The sequence below is a fragment of the Dromiciops gliroides genome, chromosome 2, assembly GCF_019393635.1.
Source record: "Dromiciops gliroides isolate mDroGli1 chromosome 2, mDroGli1.pri, whole genome shotgun sequence".
Classification (NCBI taxonomy): Eukaryota; Metazoa; Chordata; class Mammalia; order Microbiotheria; family Microbiotheriidae; genus Dromiciops; species Dromiciops gliroides.
The window spans coordinates 121,402,601-121,421,277 of NC_057862.1; the positions used below are offsets into that span (position 1 = coordinate 121,402,601).

An 18,677-nucleotide genomic window follows, 5' to 3' on the forward strand; every position below is an offset into this window, starting at 1 on the left:
TCTGATCCATACCCCTGGGACAGCTCCAGAACTGTCCTAAGCATTGTCTTAAGGTCTGGCATAATTAAAAGGGGATTTGGGTAAATGGAAAGTACAATAGAAATAGCCAAGAGGATCTTTGGGGAAGGCCAGAAGGAATCACAAAGAATCAGGACAGCTTTGAAAGTTATAGGCTGGGGGGCAGCTAGGTGGACAATAGATAAAGCACCGGTCCTGAATTCAGGAGGACCTGAGTTCAAATCTGACCTCAGATACTTGACACTTACTAGCTGTGTGATCCTGGGCAAGTCACTTAACCCCAATTGCCTCACCCAAAATAAAAAAATAAAAGAAAGTTATAGGCTAAATTTTAGATACTTAATAGAGATGAACAGTTTTAACAATTTTGTGGCATTTTAAGAGAATTTCTTTCTCAAGACTATCCATCCCTCAAGTCTCTTGCCCATCCTACACATTGCTGTCAAAGTGTTTTTCCTTAAATGCAAATTTGGGGGCAGCTAGATGGCGCAGTGGTTAAAGCACCGGCCCTGGATTCAGGAGTACCTGAGTTCAAATCCGGCCTCAGACACTTGACACTTACTAGCTGTGTGACTCTGGGCAAGTCACTTAACCCCCATTGCCTAAAAAAAAAAAAAAAAATGCAGATTTGACCATGTAATTCTCTTTTTAATCAAATCTAGAAACTCTTTATTGCCTTTAAGAGAAACTTTGTTTAGCTTTTAAAGCCCTACACAACCTGAACTCAATCTGTTATTCCAGACCAAATTGGCCTTTTTTCTAAATATCATCTGACACTCCCATTTCCACGCTTGCATTGGTTATTTCCCATGCTCGGAATTCACAAGCCTCTCCTGGGCCTCACTGAATCCCTGTGTTCCTTCAAGAAGCAGCTCAAAGACTGCTTTCGTGAAGCCTTTCTTGATTCCCCCTAACTGCCAGTGGGAACTTATTCAATAATTTATGTTTATTTGTATGTGTCTCTTTATATACCGTGTGCCTGGCACACAGTAAGCGCTTAATAAATGCTTGCTGACCGAATGGTTGAAAGCACAACATTTATTTACAAGGACAGTGATTTGCCAAAGAACAACTTTCCCCCATAGATCTTGGGTGCATGACATGTCCCACACAAAGGTGGAAATGGTCTAGGAAGAACTCAAGGAGCACTGCTGAAGCTAGTCCCTGGGGTCCTGAGAAGTCACCCAGCAAGCCCAAAAAATGGAATTCTCCTGGTCAAGCTCACTCATCTTCACCCATCAAAGCCTTCAAGCTTCGCTCGTCCTTTGGGCGCTATTTGTCGGACGCTCCCATGGCAGCATCTCAACTGTCAGCCTCCAAGGAGGACTCATGTCTTCACTTCAGTCATGGCCTCCATGAGCCTTGCACTATTTGTCACAGCCGTTGTCAAGAAAATGAATCTATATCCTAAGGAGACAAAAGTAAGGGAGAGCATGACCTTCTTGGTACAGATGCCATCTTACTCCAAAGATGGCTATCAGACACTGGACAATTTATTTTTTCACATATGATGAATACCATCCCCCTGGTAGAGCTAAGGGGGTATTGTAATCTGTCCTTAATTACTCCCTGGTCTCACTCAAAGAGGTCTCCTTGGTGTACCTGATTAAAGGCTGTGACCTTGCTCTTCCTCAGCTACCAATCAAGTTCGTTTTTATTTCAAGAGGTTTCTCACCTCTTTCTCTGCCCAAGAACCGGAGAGCTGAGATCTCAGAGAAGGTGCATCCACCCAGAAAAACCACAAGGACAAGACGCAAAGAATCACTAGGGGCATTTTCTTCAGGTATCATGTCTGTAAGGAGACAAAGCAGCTCAGTCTTACATTTTTTATTATGTCCCAGTACCCTACAGTGCTCTCCTCTCATTCAGTCTGCCCTCTACTTCTAAATTCTCCTTACCTGTTATTGCAAACTCATTGCCGTTGAGTAACCGAACAACTTCCTCAAGGCCCAGCCAGCCCCTTCGCTCTAAAACCTAGTGAGGTTTGAGGTTGAATTTCAGTTAGGAAGATCAGGAAAGCTCACCCTCAAGATTTTTGTATTTCTGTGGGCAATCAAATGATAGGGATGGGGCTTGGAAGGAACAGGTAGCAAGAGGGATAAGAAATGGCAGAATGACTAAAATATGGAAGGGTGGAAAGATGACATGGTCTCACCTGTTCAATGATGCGGCAGCTGAGGGGTACATAGGCACCGCTGAAGACATACGCCATATCCCGTGGCACTTTCAAGTCATATTCACTGTCCCCACGTGGAATCTACACTGGGCATGCAGTGGCACATCAGGAAAATGGCAACTCAGCCCATGCTCTCCCCATGACAGTTTGGGGGCCCCATTGAGAGGTGTTTAGTTTATTCTAAAACTCTATGAGGGCCACATCACTAACCAAAGACTGAAATCAGGCAATATTCTTTTAAAAACTCATATTGCTGGGTTAGTTGTCTAAAAATTAGTGCCTGGCCTGGACTAAGCCCTAGACTAAGGCTACCTAAAAACTACATTGTAGCCCATTACTGGGAACCTAGGGAAGACTTTGTATCAATTGGCCCTTAACTTTTGTTACAAACAACACCCTAAATCTATTAATTAAATATCTTCCCTCCTCACTAGTATAAATGCCCATTCACAACTACAGACTCATAGAAGCAGTAGTTATTATGTTTAGAATGAAATAGATGCTTGAGATGACCCATCTAAGGCCAGTAGGGAACTCAAACACCATCAAATCCAACCACCTCATTTTACAGAGGAGGAAACTAAGGCCCAGTCACACAGGTAGTAAGTGTCAGAGGTGGGATATGAACCCAGACCTTTTGACTCCAGAATGAGTCCCCTTTCTATCATACCATGCAGCCTTTCCAAGTCTAGAGTTGTTACCTCTGTGCTTGCTGGAAAGGGGACCAATGCAAGTAATATTTAAGAGATTCCTTAGCACAGTTCAACTTCCCTGGGAGAATTCAGGTAAAAAGGGGAACATGCATCTACATTACCTAGCGGTGCTATAGAATACCAGTGGGGTACCACTACTCCTTAAAAAATACAAGCACTTATCCAGCTGAGGAAATAAAATCAAGTGTCCATTACATGGCTCACTGACTAAACAACAGACTGGAGGCTCAGGCATTATAAAGTCTTTTTTTTTCCCTGTCTCCTTCCCTCTCCTGCTCAATAATCTTGAATGAATCTTTCATGCTTTTTTGTGCCTCTTATTTTTTTATTCCTGAAATGAAGTTAAAATGAAGCTATCACACAGGGAGATATGGTAATGAAAAAGACTGCAAATATCTTATTAAATGCAAAATGCTCTAGGGCCGTGTTTCCTCATTGCCCTTCTAAGGCAATTCATGCCAGTCCACAAAGCTTTCTGTGACCAAAGAATCTGACTTCATAAAACCTAGAAACAGCAACAAGAAAACACCCAACAACTCTTCCTACCCTTTCCCTCTATTCCTGGTCTCTCCCCCTAAGCAACAAAACCTCCTCCTTGCACCTGCCTCCCACCCCAACTCTCTCTCTATGGTGCTGAGTGCTTTATAAAAAAGAATTTAGATGTTTTACTAGAATGTAGGTGTGTTACAAACACTGCTTTACAGGATTCTTCCTCCCTACCACCCAATATCCAGACCCGATTGACATACCAAGCCCAACTTTTTGCTGATGCCACGAAAATTGCTTCTCTTAGCCAAAGAACTGAAAGCATCAGTGAGTTTTCCTGGAGAAGAAATATAAGCTAGGTCCCATCCAGTGTTCCCAGGTTAGGAGCACTGCCATGGATAATTCAAACCATAAGGAATGTTATGTTAAACTCGAGAGCTGAAGCAATTGTCTCTACCCACCTTCTAATGAAGCCCTATAGCTCACCAGGAAGAAACGATAAAGACATCATGGTGTCTCAGAATTAAGAAGACCCTCAGAACCATCTAGTCCAACCCCCTACCTGAACAGGTAAAATCCCTCTAGCACCGTCGTCTCTGCTGGAAGGCCTCCAGTGAGGGGGAATCTACTCCCTCCCAAAGCATGCCCATTATATTTCAGGGATAGCTTTAATTTTTAGGAGGATTCTCTTAAAATTAAACCCAAGTTTGTCTTTGTGACTTCTACCCTAATGCTTTCTCCTTTTGCCCTCTGGGACCATGAAGAACAAGTCTAATTCCTCTTTTACTAGATAGTGATCATAGTGCCCCTTAGATGTCTCTTCTTAGGCTAAACATTCGAAGTTCAATAACAATTCCCATTTGCATGAACTTGAAGCCCTTCCTGCGCACTCCCAGCTTATCAATGTCCTTCCTAAAATGTGATACTTAGAACTATATACAATCTCAAAATGTTCTGACCAGGGCAGAGGACATGGGACATTCACCTTCCTGGATACCAGACCTCTTTTCTACTCCTTTCCCAATTCTCTTTGCATATAATAGTTGCTTCCCACTAAGTAACCTCAGTGAGAAGGGCACTATTACAAAGCCACAAAGCTTGGGATTGGCTAAGTGGACAGTCACTCTATGAGTGGCCATGGCACCAATACTATCACCTTTTTCTTCATTCTCAGTTCATTCTCCTAACAACACTCAGACTGGCTAGTCTGCTCTGCTGGGCTAAGAAATGAAGAAAACTGAACAGTTTGGGAAGCTGTGATCATGACTGCTCACCTGCAGCTTATCAGTCACCAATTTGCTCACTTTATTCTCTACTGCAGTGAGAGTATCTCCTGGAAACCTGCTCTGTTAGCATCCCTGTCCGTCGCAGATTGGAGAAGGTCCGCAGGTGCTCCAGGCCATAGCTCGGGAGAAAAGCAATACAACCAGTATTACTGAAAAATTTATTTCTAGCACAAAGAACAACTTTTTTATGCTCTATTTTGTGTGCCCGGATACATCTTAAGCACTGTAGAGGAAATATGACATAGAACCTGCCCTCAGAAGAGCTTCTCAGGATGGTGATTTCACTCATGAAAAAAGATAGGAAGTAAGAAATTGAGTATAATTGGGTGTCAAGTACTGGCATAAGAATTATGAATGGTGAAAAAGGAAGAAAAGTGAAGATTGAACAAGAATTAGAATTAGCACAGGAGTTTATAAGTAAAGGAGGACTTGAAGGAAACTATTATCCCTGCTAAATCCAGGGAGAGCTGGTCTCCAAAGGTTAAGAAATCTGTAATGGGTCAGATAGATTAGGCTCTCTCAGTGCTGGGCACAAATCATGACAAGAAATGCCTGAGATGAGTCTCATGTCACTTTAAAAGGCCACTGCTGTAGCCTACTTCAGAGGACTCATTTCAGGTATATGGACAGTAAGAAATGGACCAGGAACATTATTATATCCAAAGAGAGAAAGACTATAGGGGTCCTTTCACCTAACTCTTCCCAAAAGTTCCTACCAACATCTTCCTCCCCCAGTCTCTCAAAATTCTATTCTAGTCTTCACCTGAAGATACTGGGTTTTCAGAGAGCGGTAATCTTTGGGCACCAAACCTGTGGATAAAGGAGACAATGAAAGTTAATGAAATTGGCTTCAACTGAAGTGTCCTGAAATACATAGAAAGCTTACTAATTGATCTTAAGTCAAGAAAAAAAAAAATCATTATTTCATCATTAACACTATATTGTAGGGGCAGCTAGATGGCGCAGTGGATAAAGCACGGGCCCTGGATTCAGGAGTACCTGAGTTCAAATCCGGCCTCAGACCATTCACACTTACTAGCTGTGTGACTCTGGGCAAGTCACTTAACCCCAACTGCCTCACAAAAAAACCCAACAAAAACAAAACCAAAAAAACACTATATTGTATTCATAAGTTATCAACTGATTTTCAAATCTAGGATTGCCTAATTAATCCTTTCTCCTGAAGGATGAAGCTTGTCTTCTATGGGACCAAAGAAAGCAGATAGCATGCAGAATACTAAACCATAAAGGAGCTGAGTAAGGAATAGTAAAAACATTAGATGGCAGAGTGGATAGAGTGCTAGGCTTGGAATCAGAAAGACTTGTGTTTGAATCCTTCCTCAGAGACTCCCCATCCATGAGACAGACCCTGGGCAAATTATACAAGCTCTCTGTACCTCAGTTTACTCTGAGGGAGTTTCTCTAGATAGCCACTAAGTTCTCTTCTAGCTTTAAACTAAAGTTCTTATAATGATTAGGGCAGGAATGGGGGGCAAGGGGGAAGATGGCCAGGAGAAGAATCTCCTTTTTTGTTACCTGTAAGAACAAGACTAATAACCATCTGTCTGACCTGATTTAGACAAATCCTGATTTGGACAAATGACCTTCTGGCAGTCATTCTGACCTTATGATTAATGCCAAGGTACAAAAGTACCTTGAAATGGTCAAGTGCTCTATAAATGTAAGAGACTATTAAGATCATTTAATTATGATCTTCAAGTGCCTGTAGCCCATAGAAGGCACTGAGCAAATTATTATTTGTTGAATGGAATTATTAAAGTGCTTTTTTTTTTTTTTTGCGCAGGCAAAGAGGGTTAAGTGACTTGCCCAGGGTCACACAGCTAGTAAGTGTCAAGTGTCTGAAGCCGGATTTGAACTCAGGTCCTCTGAAATCCAGGGCCAGTACTTTATCCACTGCACATCTAGCTGCCCAGCAATTTTACTATTATATCTTTCAGTAGTTGAGATGCAGCACACCTCTGGGACAAAGGGACTGACCCAATGATCCTAAGGTTCCATTTATTGCCAGGATTTTGCATTACCCAGGAAAGTGTAACTGCAATTTTAGAACAATCTATTGTTTTTCCGTATCCTCCTCCCCAAATCTAAGTATGAATGGAAAAAGGAAGGGGGACCAGTACTGTCTGGAGAAGAAGGGAAACAAGATTCATAGCCTGAGTGCTGCTTGGTATCCAGTGGATGGCAAAGACTTGTGTAGTTCTCCAGCAGCAGATAGGATGGATCTCCTATGGAAAATTTATGGAAAAGACACTGGTAAAAGTTACATAGGATGTAAGGTATGGATAGATACACTGAGATTTATGCTACTGCCAACTGAGTACTACAACAGAGCTGGAGATCTCATATCAATGAGACTTTGGTTCCTACTGTCAGACTAATGTTCTGTATGTTATTTGCTAGGGTATTTATATCTATCTTTAAAAAGTCTAAGAGGGCAGCTAGTGGCGCAGTGGATAAAGCACTGGCCCTGGATTAGGAGGACCTGAGTTTCAAAGCCAGCCCTCAGGACACTTGACACTTACTAGCTGTGTGACCCTGGGCAAGTCACTTAATCTCATTTGCCCTACAAAAAAAAAACCAAACCAAAAAGTATTCCTCTTCTGGCCAAAAAAACAAAAACAAAACAAACAAACAAAACAAACAAAAAAGTCTTTCTCTTTTACCAACCTATTATTTCTGATCCCTGGGATTACTCACCATTCTCAGTGATAGACAGGAGACACATGAGACGGAGGCTTTCAATAGGTGATACCTGCAAGGCAAAAGCAAGTAATCAATGAGAACTTAAACCCCATAACACCAATGCTTTTCTCCATTCCTTTTTGCCTCTGGCAAACCACACTTCTAAAAGACCCCTCGCTGGCTCATGTTCTGGACTCACCTGTCGGTCAATATGCTCTTCAATATAGCTCGTGCTCTCACGGATGTTGAACCCTTCTAGCAGTGCTAGGAGGAAATGGAGAGTGTTACTTTGGGTTTAGAGAAACTGTACCTGTTACACTTGTAGGGTTCCCCCTCTGACTTCCCAAAGTTGAGAAGAGCCAAGTCAGACAAAAGAGTTCACAGGGCTTATAGCAGGGGTCAGTCCCAGCATCAGCTAGACAGAGGGATAACAAAAGAACCAGAGACTCTAGAGAGGGAAGTAGGTTATGGGAAAGAGATGTTATGAGAGCAGAAGAGGGAAAAGCAGATGGGCAAGAATATGAAAGTCACCATGTTCAGTCTTGATCAGCTCCTGGAAATCTTGCTTGGTTTTCTTCTTCATGATAGACTCACAGGCCCCAATATCTATAGAAAGTACAAACTCCGAGTTAAACTATCCGGAAAATCAGAATCACACCTTTTTTGTACTCAGAAGGGCACAATTCTATGAGACAACACTTGGAACCATTTTTTACTTTAGCCCAAATCAATCCCTCAATCCCCTTTCCCTTGTAGTTCCTCTGTAGTCATCTTAGAAGAACTGGGGATATGGTACAAAGCAGCCCTCCCTCCATCTGGGACCTACGTAAACTCAGCAGTCGGTGCTCTTGCTTCAGCCCCTTGAGCTCCTGAGAGACAAAGTTCTTCATCTGCTTGATATCCATGCCACGCCGGCGCTGTGGAAAGGCTCAAGTCATTGACAACATTCCCAGTTTGCTGTAAAGAGGTTATTTCCTACACTTCCTTTCATTTCCTCTACTTTAGAATCATAGCATCCATCACAGAATGTTAGAATTTTAAAGAGTTTAGTTATTTAGTTCAACCTCCTCATTAACAAATGAGGAAACCCAAGCACAGAGAATGACCACTTAGAACCTAGGTCTTTTGACTTCTAGGTCAGTAATCTTACCATTACATCATAATGCTGGCAGTGAAGATGGGGGAATATAATATAATAGTATCACTAACAGAAAGTAAGTGAAGTAGCTTTAGGGGGTGACTTTGGGGAAGGATTAGACACTTAATGAGCTAGGGCCTCACATCATACTGTGCCTGGAGGTTCCGGGCCTTCTGGCTCAGGAAGCCAAAGACATTGGAGAAATGCTCATTACGAATCTCATTAAACACCTGTGGAGAAGCCAGAACTAGGTCAGGACCACAGAATCATATTTTGTACTCCGATTCTCCTGCCCAATTTAAACAAAAGTAATAGCGCCCTACCCCCCAGGTATAACACAATGCTCATCTTATCCAATGGAAAAATGCAGTGAGCTCATGTGGTATTATCAATCAACAGATATTTGCTGAATATCTACTGTGTTAGTCACTGTGGTATGCCTAGAATTGTGCAGACAGTCTGTTTGATATGGACATAGCCCATTAGCTCTTGAATTCAGGCAGTGTCCCAATTTCCCAAGAACCACACTCTAACCTTGTCCTGGGCATTAAGCAGCACCTTGAGGCTCTTGTCAGAGGATGTGACATCTGGACCAAAGTCAACACTCCCTATGGAAGTAAAAGGGAAGGTCAACAAGCACCTCCACTGACTTTAAAATCACCTTTCCTCAAAGGACCTACTTATACAAAGGTATCTATAGCAGCTTTTTTGTGGAGTCCAAGAATTGGAAATTGAAGGGATGTCTATCAACTGGGAAATGGCTGAAGAACTTTTGGTATATCATTGTAATGGAAGACTATTGTGCTATAAAAAATGACAAGCATGATGATTTCAGAAAAACGTTGAAAGACTTACACAAACTGATAAAGCGAAGTGAGCAGAAACAGAACAATGTACACAAACAGCAATATTATATGATGATCAATTATGAATCACTTAATATTCTCAGCAATACAATGATCCAAGACATTCCAAAGGACTAATGCCAAAAAATGCTATCCACCTCCAGAGAAACAACTGATAGGGTCTGAATGCAAACTGAAGATACTGTTTTTCACTTTCTTTTGGGGGGGTAGGGAGGTTCAAGTTTTCTTCCACAAAATAACTAATATGGAAATATGTTTTATATAATTGCACATGTATAGCCTATATAAGATTGCTTACCTTTCAGGGAAAGAGAAGGAAGAAATGGAGAGAATTTGGAAATGAAAAATTTTTTAAAACGTTAAAATTTATTATTACATCAATTGGGGGGAAAACAAAATATTATTTTAAAAAATCAGCTTTCCGTTCTAATTCCTCATTGAACAGGGACTGTCAGAGATGTCACTTAGTACTGTTCTGAAAACCAGCAGTTGCCTAAGGCTCCTGAGATGTCCTGGAAACCTAAGCCTGAAGAAATTTCTGTTAGACTGCCTTCTCCATCTTTACTAGGAAGCAGAAGGCAGCAGCACTTACCACATTTGATGCGGAAGGTGTCATCCACTAGCCCCTCATATACCACTTGGGAGCAGAGTGCAGTCACAAAGTCCACATCTAAAAGCAGAAGTTCATGGAGGACAGAGGTTTTTCAGAACACTATTCTACACTGACTTCTTCCAAAAGTCCCTCTTTCAACACCAAATCAACACCAAGTTTCTCCCCTTGAAGTATTCAATATTCCTACCCAATTCTGAGATTCACACAGCTAACTCTGATTTTTGTATCCCTTCTTCCACATTCTGACACCTTTCAAGGATGAACTGAGTACCTACCTCTATCCAGAAAGAAAATGTGCCCAATTTCTGGTTTCCTGCCTTTGATCTCACCCTCTTCTTCCTCCTCCAGTTCCCTCCACATCTCGTACACCATCTATTCAAAACCCAAGATTTCTTCAGTTTTATGCTCATGGCACCAATGCCTACTGAAGACCAATACAAAGCAGTGACTAGCATCAGGGTCCAAAAGACCCTCCCCCAGCCCCTTGTGTCCTGGGGGTAATAAATCATACCATTAATCCATTCCATTTCCTTCTATGCTGGATAACACCATGATCCATATATTATAGATGGAGGAGGAGGAAACAACAACTATAACCCAAGTAGTGTCAAAAGCTGCCAACCTCTGGCTCAGCATATATAAGTCAGTCCTCATCTCTGAGGAAGTGCTTCAGAGCCCTAAGTGAAAAGTAAGAAGCATCCCAACACAGCAGAAGCCCTGAATGAACCTCAGTGGACACAGAACCAAGGAGGATAAAGAGTAAAAGAAGAATAAGGAAAGAAGGGCTTTGAGGGCTCTTACCTTGGCACATCGGCCAATTCCATAGCAATTTGAAAAAGGTCCATAGAGATTGCTGAGAAGGTGAAGGGCTTGGGCCACAGTGTTCATCCAACGCTGGTTTCCCTCCTACAAAGGGACACATGAATCGCAAGGGTTTCTTGAGCTCAGGGCCTGGTTCTATGACACAACACTATCACCTGAGAGGCTGTTAGCCTTGGTATGTCTCTATGCAACAAATTAAATCCTGGAAAAATCTTCAAAAATACATATTTGACTGGCCCCTGCGTAAGGTCTTTTAAGTATCCAATCTGTGGTAATATACTTCAGTCACTGATTACAGGCAAAAAATAGACAAAAATATCAAGTCTTAGATCTACTCCCCTAGGCCTTATGCCCTATACCCCAGGATCTGCATTTACCAGGAAGTAGTCTCTGAAGAATTCAGGCAGTTCCATGCTGAGGAGATCCACATCAAGAGGCAGCAAGGAGAATGCCCACTCGTCACAGCTCACATCTGTGGGTATGGGTAACAGCAGCTAGCTTCAGGGAGTGACAGTACTGGGAACTGCTGTCTTCCAGCCACCCACAAGAGCTTACCACTCAGAAAAGCATTTTTGTCAGAATAACACCATGAAGCAGGCAGTAACGAACTATCATTCTCATTTAACAGATGAAGGAACTGGAGAAGAGAAGGCTTTCCCAGAGTCACATAATTAATGTTGGACCTAGGAACTGAACCCAAGTCTCCCAACTCTGAATCCAGTGCTCTCTCTCTCTGCTATATCATGCTGTCTCTGTAATCACAGTCAAAATCCACAATAAGACTAGCCCAAAAAATGCAGATTCTTTTACTATCACTCACAGGATTTAGAACTGGAAGGGACTAGAAATCTAGCAGTTCTCAAACTTCTTAGTCTCAGGACCCCTTTACACTCATAAAAGTGATTAAGCATCTCAGAGAGCTTTTGTTTATGAGGATTATAGCTATGAATATTTATTACATTAGAAATTAAAGCTATTTATTTTTAAAACATTATTTTAAAAGAACATTAATAAACCTGTTATGTGTTAAAATTAATAATACTGGGGGCAGCTAAGCGGCACAATGGATAAAGCACCAGCCTTGGATTTCAGGAGGACCTAAGTTCAAATCCGGTCTCAGACACTTGACACTTATTAGCTCTGTGACCCTGGGCAAGTCACTTAACCCTCATTGCCCCGAAAAAACAAAACAAAAAAAAGAATAATATTTTCTTTCCAAACCAAAAACAACTAGTAAGAAGCATGGCACTCCTTTACACCTCTTTGCAAATCTCTAATATCTGGTTTAACAGAAGAAGTTGGATTACTGTATCTGCTTCTTCATTCAATCTGTTGTAATTTGTTATTTTGGTCAAATTACAGAGAGAAAATCTGGCCTCACACAGATATGTAGTTGAAAAAGGAGTTCTATTTTAAAGGTAAATAATTTTAGTATTATTATGAAAATAGTTTTGCCCTCACCGACCCCCTGAAAGGGTCTTAAGGACTCCCTGGGATCCATGGACCACTCTTTGAGAACTGCTGATCTAGTCCAACCCCCTTACTTTTATCACCTTACTTTTAAAGATGAAGGAACCAAACCCAAAGAAATTAAGCTACTCATCTAAGTTCCTAAGCTAGTAAGTAGATCAGCCAGGATTTGAACCCATATCTTCTGAATGAAAATCCAGTGTTGTTTTCCTTACCCTATGCTTCCTCTCTACTACAAAATGCTATCTCTGAATCCTCCTCTACTTCTCTGTGATTCTTTATCACTTATGCCTATTGGCAACAGAGCAGAGAAAGTGTTTATGATAGACATGCTTGCCCAACAGTTTTTTTCTCCTCATTTTTCTGTTCTTTACCCAGTTACTTCCATCATCTCTCACCTCCATAAATTCCCTCTTCCTCGAGTACCATCTCACATGCATAGAACTGAAAAAGAAAGAAAAACTGGGTTAATTTCCCCACATTGTGTTCTCTTTTCATTTTCCTCCATAAATTTAGAGGCAACATGGTTTGGCCAAGTGAACACTGGATTTAGAGTCAGGGAAGATCTGAGTTGGAATCCCATTTCTGTCACTGATTAGCTGGATAACTAAGACATTGTTACTTAACCTCTTTGATGGTTACAAAGCCACTTAGTTGCTGACTGAAGGTTAAAACCCAAATTTCCTAACTCCCAGAACAGTCTCTGTTATAGCAAGATACTTCCTTGTCCACTGAAATCATACTGACCATACACGTATATGTGTTGTCATTAGAACAATTCCTCAAGTTTTATTTTACCTTCCTCTTGTTGGTCAAGCATCATCCTTCATTTCATTTTGCCTCGTATAATAAAAATGATACAAGCTGATATTTAAATAGTGCTTGATAGTTCCAAATCACCTTATATAACATAACTCATTTGACTCTCCCAACAACCCTGTAAGATTGGTAAAGTAATTATTATCATTCCCACTTTTTAGGTGACGGACCTGATGTCAGGGAGATCAGGCAACCAAGTGATAGATACACAGTTTCTAAGTGGAAGAGGTGGGACTTAAACTCATGTTCTCTGATTCCAAGTCTTCATCTTTCTAATACATCATGCTACCCTTCTAATAACTACCTTATATTTCTATTGTCTCAGCACAGAGGCCCTTTCTTCTGTAACTTTCTTATTATACCAAGATAAACAGTAACTTAGAATCACTATCATTTTCTTTCATAACATAAACAATCTCCTAAATAAAAAGCTATCATGGAGAATTATAATCCAGTGTCTCTCCTTCTGAATACACACATACTGCTTGGCATTGTTTTACAAGCCTACAATCTGCAATGGGAGGGCCTTTTGCATTCATTGCCTAAAATGCTGTTGATGGTAGGTCTCTATGGTGGGTAAGGACTGAGTGAAGTCACCGGACTCAAGCAGAGTTAAGACACTCTGAAGCTGAAGTGTCCAGGTGAGTCCCCAGTGGGAACACTGAGGCTGTCTAGGATCGTAATGGAAGTAGCAGGTTTCAGGCACAGAAGGAGAGCATCGTCTATGCAGTCGTGTACTTCAGTTTCCTTATTCATAAACTTAGGCAGATGGCCTGGATGGTCTCTGCTAACGTTCTGTGGTTCTACACTGAAGGGGGGGTTCCCATCGTCAGCCCCATAAGCATTCTCCAAAAACAGGGTGGGGGTATTGAGTCAGTACTCCAGGAGCTGTCTAGCTATAGTTCTGAGATGAGAAGGTAATGCATTTCTGTAGGGAGATGGCTGCTGTTTCCCTATTCCTTTCTAGCCCCCAATCCCACCTCTTTCCACCCTTGGTCTCTAGAGTGAGCTCCATACTCACCTTCTGTGGGCTAAAGATCACTTTGTATCTTCGAGTTCGGCCAGCCATTTTGTCAGTATTGACAAGGTCTGTAAGAGAGAAGGGAGCCATAGTCTTTATCAGCAGTTTATTTGTAGGTCTTCTATGGAGAAGTGGTGATGGCAGGTAGAGTGAACCTGGCAGGGGCAGGGAAGTCAGCTGTCTTCTGGCTGTTGCCAACTAAATCACATCTCTTCCCACCAAAGGTCCCTCAGTACCAAGGTCAACCAATTGCGCTCATCCTCAGGTACAGTATAATTTTAGCACTCACTTGCAATATATCGCATGTTCCTGATTCGGGGTCGGACAAGGAAGCATAACCTGAGAAAAAACAAAGACATGAAAAAAAGAGAAAGAATGTCTGTGACAAAATCATACCTAAGAATAATAAAGCTAAGACAAGAATGGAACTGTCTTTACTCCTGAGTCATTTGCTCCATCCTAAGAGGATCTACTGTCACGATATAAGTACTTTTCCAGATGCCCCGACACCTCATAATCCACTGTCCAGCAGAAGCTGCTGCAGCATTAAAAAACGATATTTACTAGCCAACTGATATGTGCCTTCTACCATGCTAGGTATTCTGAATGGGACAAAGAAGTTCCTGACCTTAATAGTCTAAAGTCTACTGAGGAAAAGAAATAAAACAAAAAGTTTGATAACAACATGAGACAATAATACAAGAAATGTCACGAGGCAGTTTATAAATTGAATGCCAAATGAGAGGCATAAGCAAGTGTTATGTTTTCACAGAGAGAAGAGACTCCTGGGGATCTGAGCTAGGCCTCAAAGAGGGTGTACTATATGGAGAAGCAGAAAGGAATAAAAATGGCATTTTAGGCAATGGAAATGAGTAAGCAAAGGCTGAGGCAGGAATAACAGAATTTTTGGTGAATAGTGAAAAATCTGAAAGCAATGGAGGATATAGAGGGGAACAGTAGAAGACAGGATTGAGAAGGCAGGTGAAGGCCAGATTAAGTAGGGCCTGGAATGCTAGATTAAGATTCTGAATTTTAATTGGTAAGTAACAGGGAGCTATTAAACAGTCTTGAGTAATAAATGACATGATGAAAGCTATCTTTTAGAAAATATAGATAATCAGGGTAATCAGGATAAGCAAGTTAGAAGACTACCGTAATAATTTAGGCATGAAATGATGAAAGATTAGCCAGACAGAAGAACCAGGACAAAATGGCATCAAAGAAGTGATGGTTACAGAGTTATAGACAAGATACTACTCTTGATCCTAGATGTTTCCAGGAATTAATCCTCCAATGAAAAGGGTAAACTAAAATTGAGACTCACTGGACAATGAAACTTACTGTTCACTGGAACTAAAGATAGGTTTGTTCTCCACCTTGTACAGTTTATCCACTTCGTGTTGCTAAAGAAAGGATCAAATGAGAAAACATATATGAAAACACTCTGACAAGTATACGTCATAAAAATATAAAGCCCTATTTTGGGGGTGGGGGGAGGGGGCAATGAGGGTTAAGTGACTTGCCCCGGGGTCACACAGCTAGTGTCAAGTGTCTGAGGCTGGATTTGAACTCAGGTCCTTCTGAATACTTTATACACTGAGCCACCTAGCTGCCCCTATAAAGCCCTATTGTAAAAGCTTCTTGGGTATTGGCATAAAATTTTTTTGCCATTACCCTTCTACACATTGTACTAAACATTCATTAGCTAACACTGTAGTATAAATATATTTGATCCTGAAAGTAACAGGGAACCACTGGATTTTATTTTATTTTATTATTTTTGGGGGGGGGGGGGCAATGAGGGTTGAGTGACTTGCCCAGGGTCATACAGCTAGTAAGTGTCAAGTATCTGAAGCCGGATTTGAACTCAGGTCTTCCTGAATCCAGGGCCGGTGCTTTATCCACTGTACCACCTAGCTGCCCTGTTCATAAGTTTTTGTAGTGTAAATATACCAAGAGAAAAGGGTAGTGTGAGTGAACCTAGGAGAGAAAATTTGTACCTTGAGAATAGAGACATTGGCGATCCGATCCAATGGGCTCATCAAATCTGCTTCAATAAATAAGTCCTTCTTCCCAGGAAGCTGAAGAGAACAGAAATACTATAATGAGTCTCTCAAAGGATCAATAAACTTCTTTTTAAATTTGACAAACACTTATCAAGCACTTATTTAATACAAGGCACTGTCCTACGTCCTGGAAATATAATGACAAAAACAAAAAGTTCAAGTTGGCAAAAGAGTTTACATTCTATTAGGAGGAAAAGCATGTAAAAAATAAGTAAATATGATAATTTAAGGAGGAAGAGGAGAGTACAACTAGGAGAGTCAGGAAAGACTTCCTTCTAGGATATGACACCTAAGTAGAGAAAGCTAAGAATAAGAGGCAGAGAGGCAAAGGAGTCAGTTATAGGCATAAAGGCAGGAGGCAGAATGTCACCTTTGGGAGGGGCTACTATGCCAATTTGGGTAGAATTTGTTATTCTTTGGGGGTTTTTTGGGGGGCAATGAGGGTTAAGTGACTTGGCCAAAATCACACAGCTAATAAGTGTCAAGTGTCTGAGATCACATTTGAACTAAGGTCCTCCTGAATCCAGGGCTGGTGCTTTATCCATTTGTTATTCTTAAAAGGCAATAATGGGGGCAGCTAGGTGGGACAGCGGATAAGGCACCAGCCCTGGATTCAGGAAGACCTCAGTTCAAATATGGCCTCAGAAACTTGACACTTACTGTGTGACCCTGGGCAAGTCACTTAACCCTCATTGCCCCACAAAAATTAAAAAAAAAAAGAATAACGAGGTAAATATAGAAAGGTAGGTGGAAGACAGATTGTAATGGGCTTTATTCTGTTCAGAAGGCAAGAGGGAGCCAATAAAGCAAGGGACACAGACAAAACCCACCTTTTCAGTCCTATCTCTTACTTTCCTAACACACAGACTATACACTCTACCAAAAAGGACTACTTAGTTTTCTACTTCCATACCCACTCAAGTTTCCTTTGTTCTGGGATAGCCTCCTCCCCATCAACTATCAAAATGTCCTACTTAAAAGCCACCTCCTCTGCTCATCCTTGCCTGTAGCAATCTTACTCTCCTTTGAACTCCCATAACACAGGTTTGTGACTACACAAAAGGCACTGATTGGATATCCCTTGTCTTGTAGTTATTTGGTTTTACATTTTACTTCCACCACCACTCTCCCAACAAAATCATAAACACTTAACAGGCAGGTGTTGTTTTTATATTGCCCATCATTCCTAGAACTGTAGCTACTTGATAAATATTTGTTATGTGAATGACCTGTGAGTCTTCCCTTGCCTAGCATGGGTTAGGGGGGGCGTTATTTTTAAGAAATAAATGGGGGGCAGCTAGGTGGCAAAGTGGATAGAGCCCTGGCCCTGGATTCAGGAGGACCTGAGTTCAAATTTGACCTCAGACACTTGACACTTACTAGCTGTGTGACCCTGGGCAAGTCACTTACTTAACCCTCATTGCCTCGCAAAAAATAAAAATAAAGAAATCAATGGGAACAACTTGGGATTCTTATCTCTGTAAACAACTTAGCAGAGGCCAAGTAGCCTCTCTCATTTATGCATATTGTCCACTCTGCCCAGAAAAACAGCCCTGCCTTGGGCAATTTAAGGAGGAGAGTAGAGAGGGCTCAGACCCCCGGCCTGTTGCCAGGGCGCACTGACCTGCTCCAGCAGGTAGATAAGCTGGTCTCGGGCCAGTCTCTTGAGCATGGAGAAGTCGGGCAGCTCAGGAGCATCAGGCCGATGCGGAAAAGCCATGGCTGGGATGCTGTAGAGAACAAAGTGGCGGTTCGGACACTAGCAGACGCCGCCGAGAACCGGGGCGCCTGCTCAGGCCCTGGGGCAGATTCTCCCCCAAAGGGTCCACCGGCCTCCGCCCCATGCCCTCCCCCTCTCCTCGCCCAGTCCCAAAAAGGCCCCAGCCTGGACAGGGCCCGCGGCGTCTGTGGTCCGAAGTCCCTCAGTCTACACCGGTACCACCCCGCGGGCTTCCGCCCGCTCACTGAAGGGAGCAGTTTACCTGTCGCAATGCAAAACAACCCCTTTGCTCAGAATCAATAGCACTGGCGGAATGGGATCAGCAGGTCCATTTCCGGGACTCACCGGAAGTTCCAGTCACCTAGCAACCCCATCGAGTCCGGAAGGGAAAGAATTTGGAAGAGACGTCAGAGGGGTGCAGAACCAGCAGGGCTCTAGGTCAGAAGGCCATTTGGTTTCCTCTGCCGCCCTCGCCAGGCCCCTACTCTTGGAAAGGACGGTATCGCAGCTGCTGGGGGGGGGGGGTGGCCCCTCCTGGGAGAGTGGCTGCCGCGCTCCCTCCTCCCGTTTTGGGCTCGGGCGAATCCCTGTCCATTCCAGGAGCTTCAGCGAGTTTACAAACTGGTCCTGCGGAGTCCCTTCGACACAGAAACTTGCGCCTTCCACGTGCCCTAGGAGGACTACAAGCTCCGGGTATAGTGGAGGAGTCCTAAACAATCCGACTATGGCACCCCCCTCCCCCACCCCCGCCTGTCCCCCG

At 42.4% G+C, this 18,677-nt stretch overlaps 1 protein-coding gene across 1 annotated transcript; it reads right to left on the reverse strand.

Moving 5' to 3' along the window:
- Positions 1-1,041: 1,041 nt before the first annotated feature.
- VPS33B (VPS33B late endosome and lysosome associated) lies at positions 1,042-18,639 on the reverse strand. Its single transcript, XM_043984342.1, is given in 26 exon segments — positions 1,042-1,425; positions 1,694-1,810; positions 1,917-1,992; positions 2,174-2,275; positions 3,657-3,730; position 4,120; positions 4,668-4,727; positions 4,729-4,801; positions 5,444-5,489; positions 7,398-7,452; positions 7,582-7,646; positions 7,914-7,988; positions 8,209-8,299; positions 8,664-8,750; positions 9,055-9,128; positions 9,979-10,056; positions 10,275-10,371; positions 10,801-10,905; positions 11,199-11,293; positions 12,690-12,735; positions 14,132-14,199; positions 14,421-14,470; positions 15,473-15,534; positions 16,132-16,212; positions 17,822-17,927; positions 18,263-18,639. Coding segments are annotated over 26 exon segments (1,893 nt in total). The 5' UTR covers positions 18,292-18,639; the 3' UTR covers positions 1,042-1,345.
- Positions 18,640-18,677: the final 38 nt, after the last annotated feature.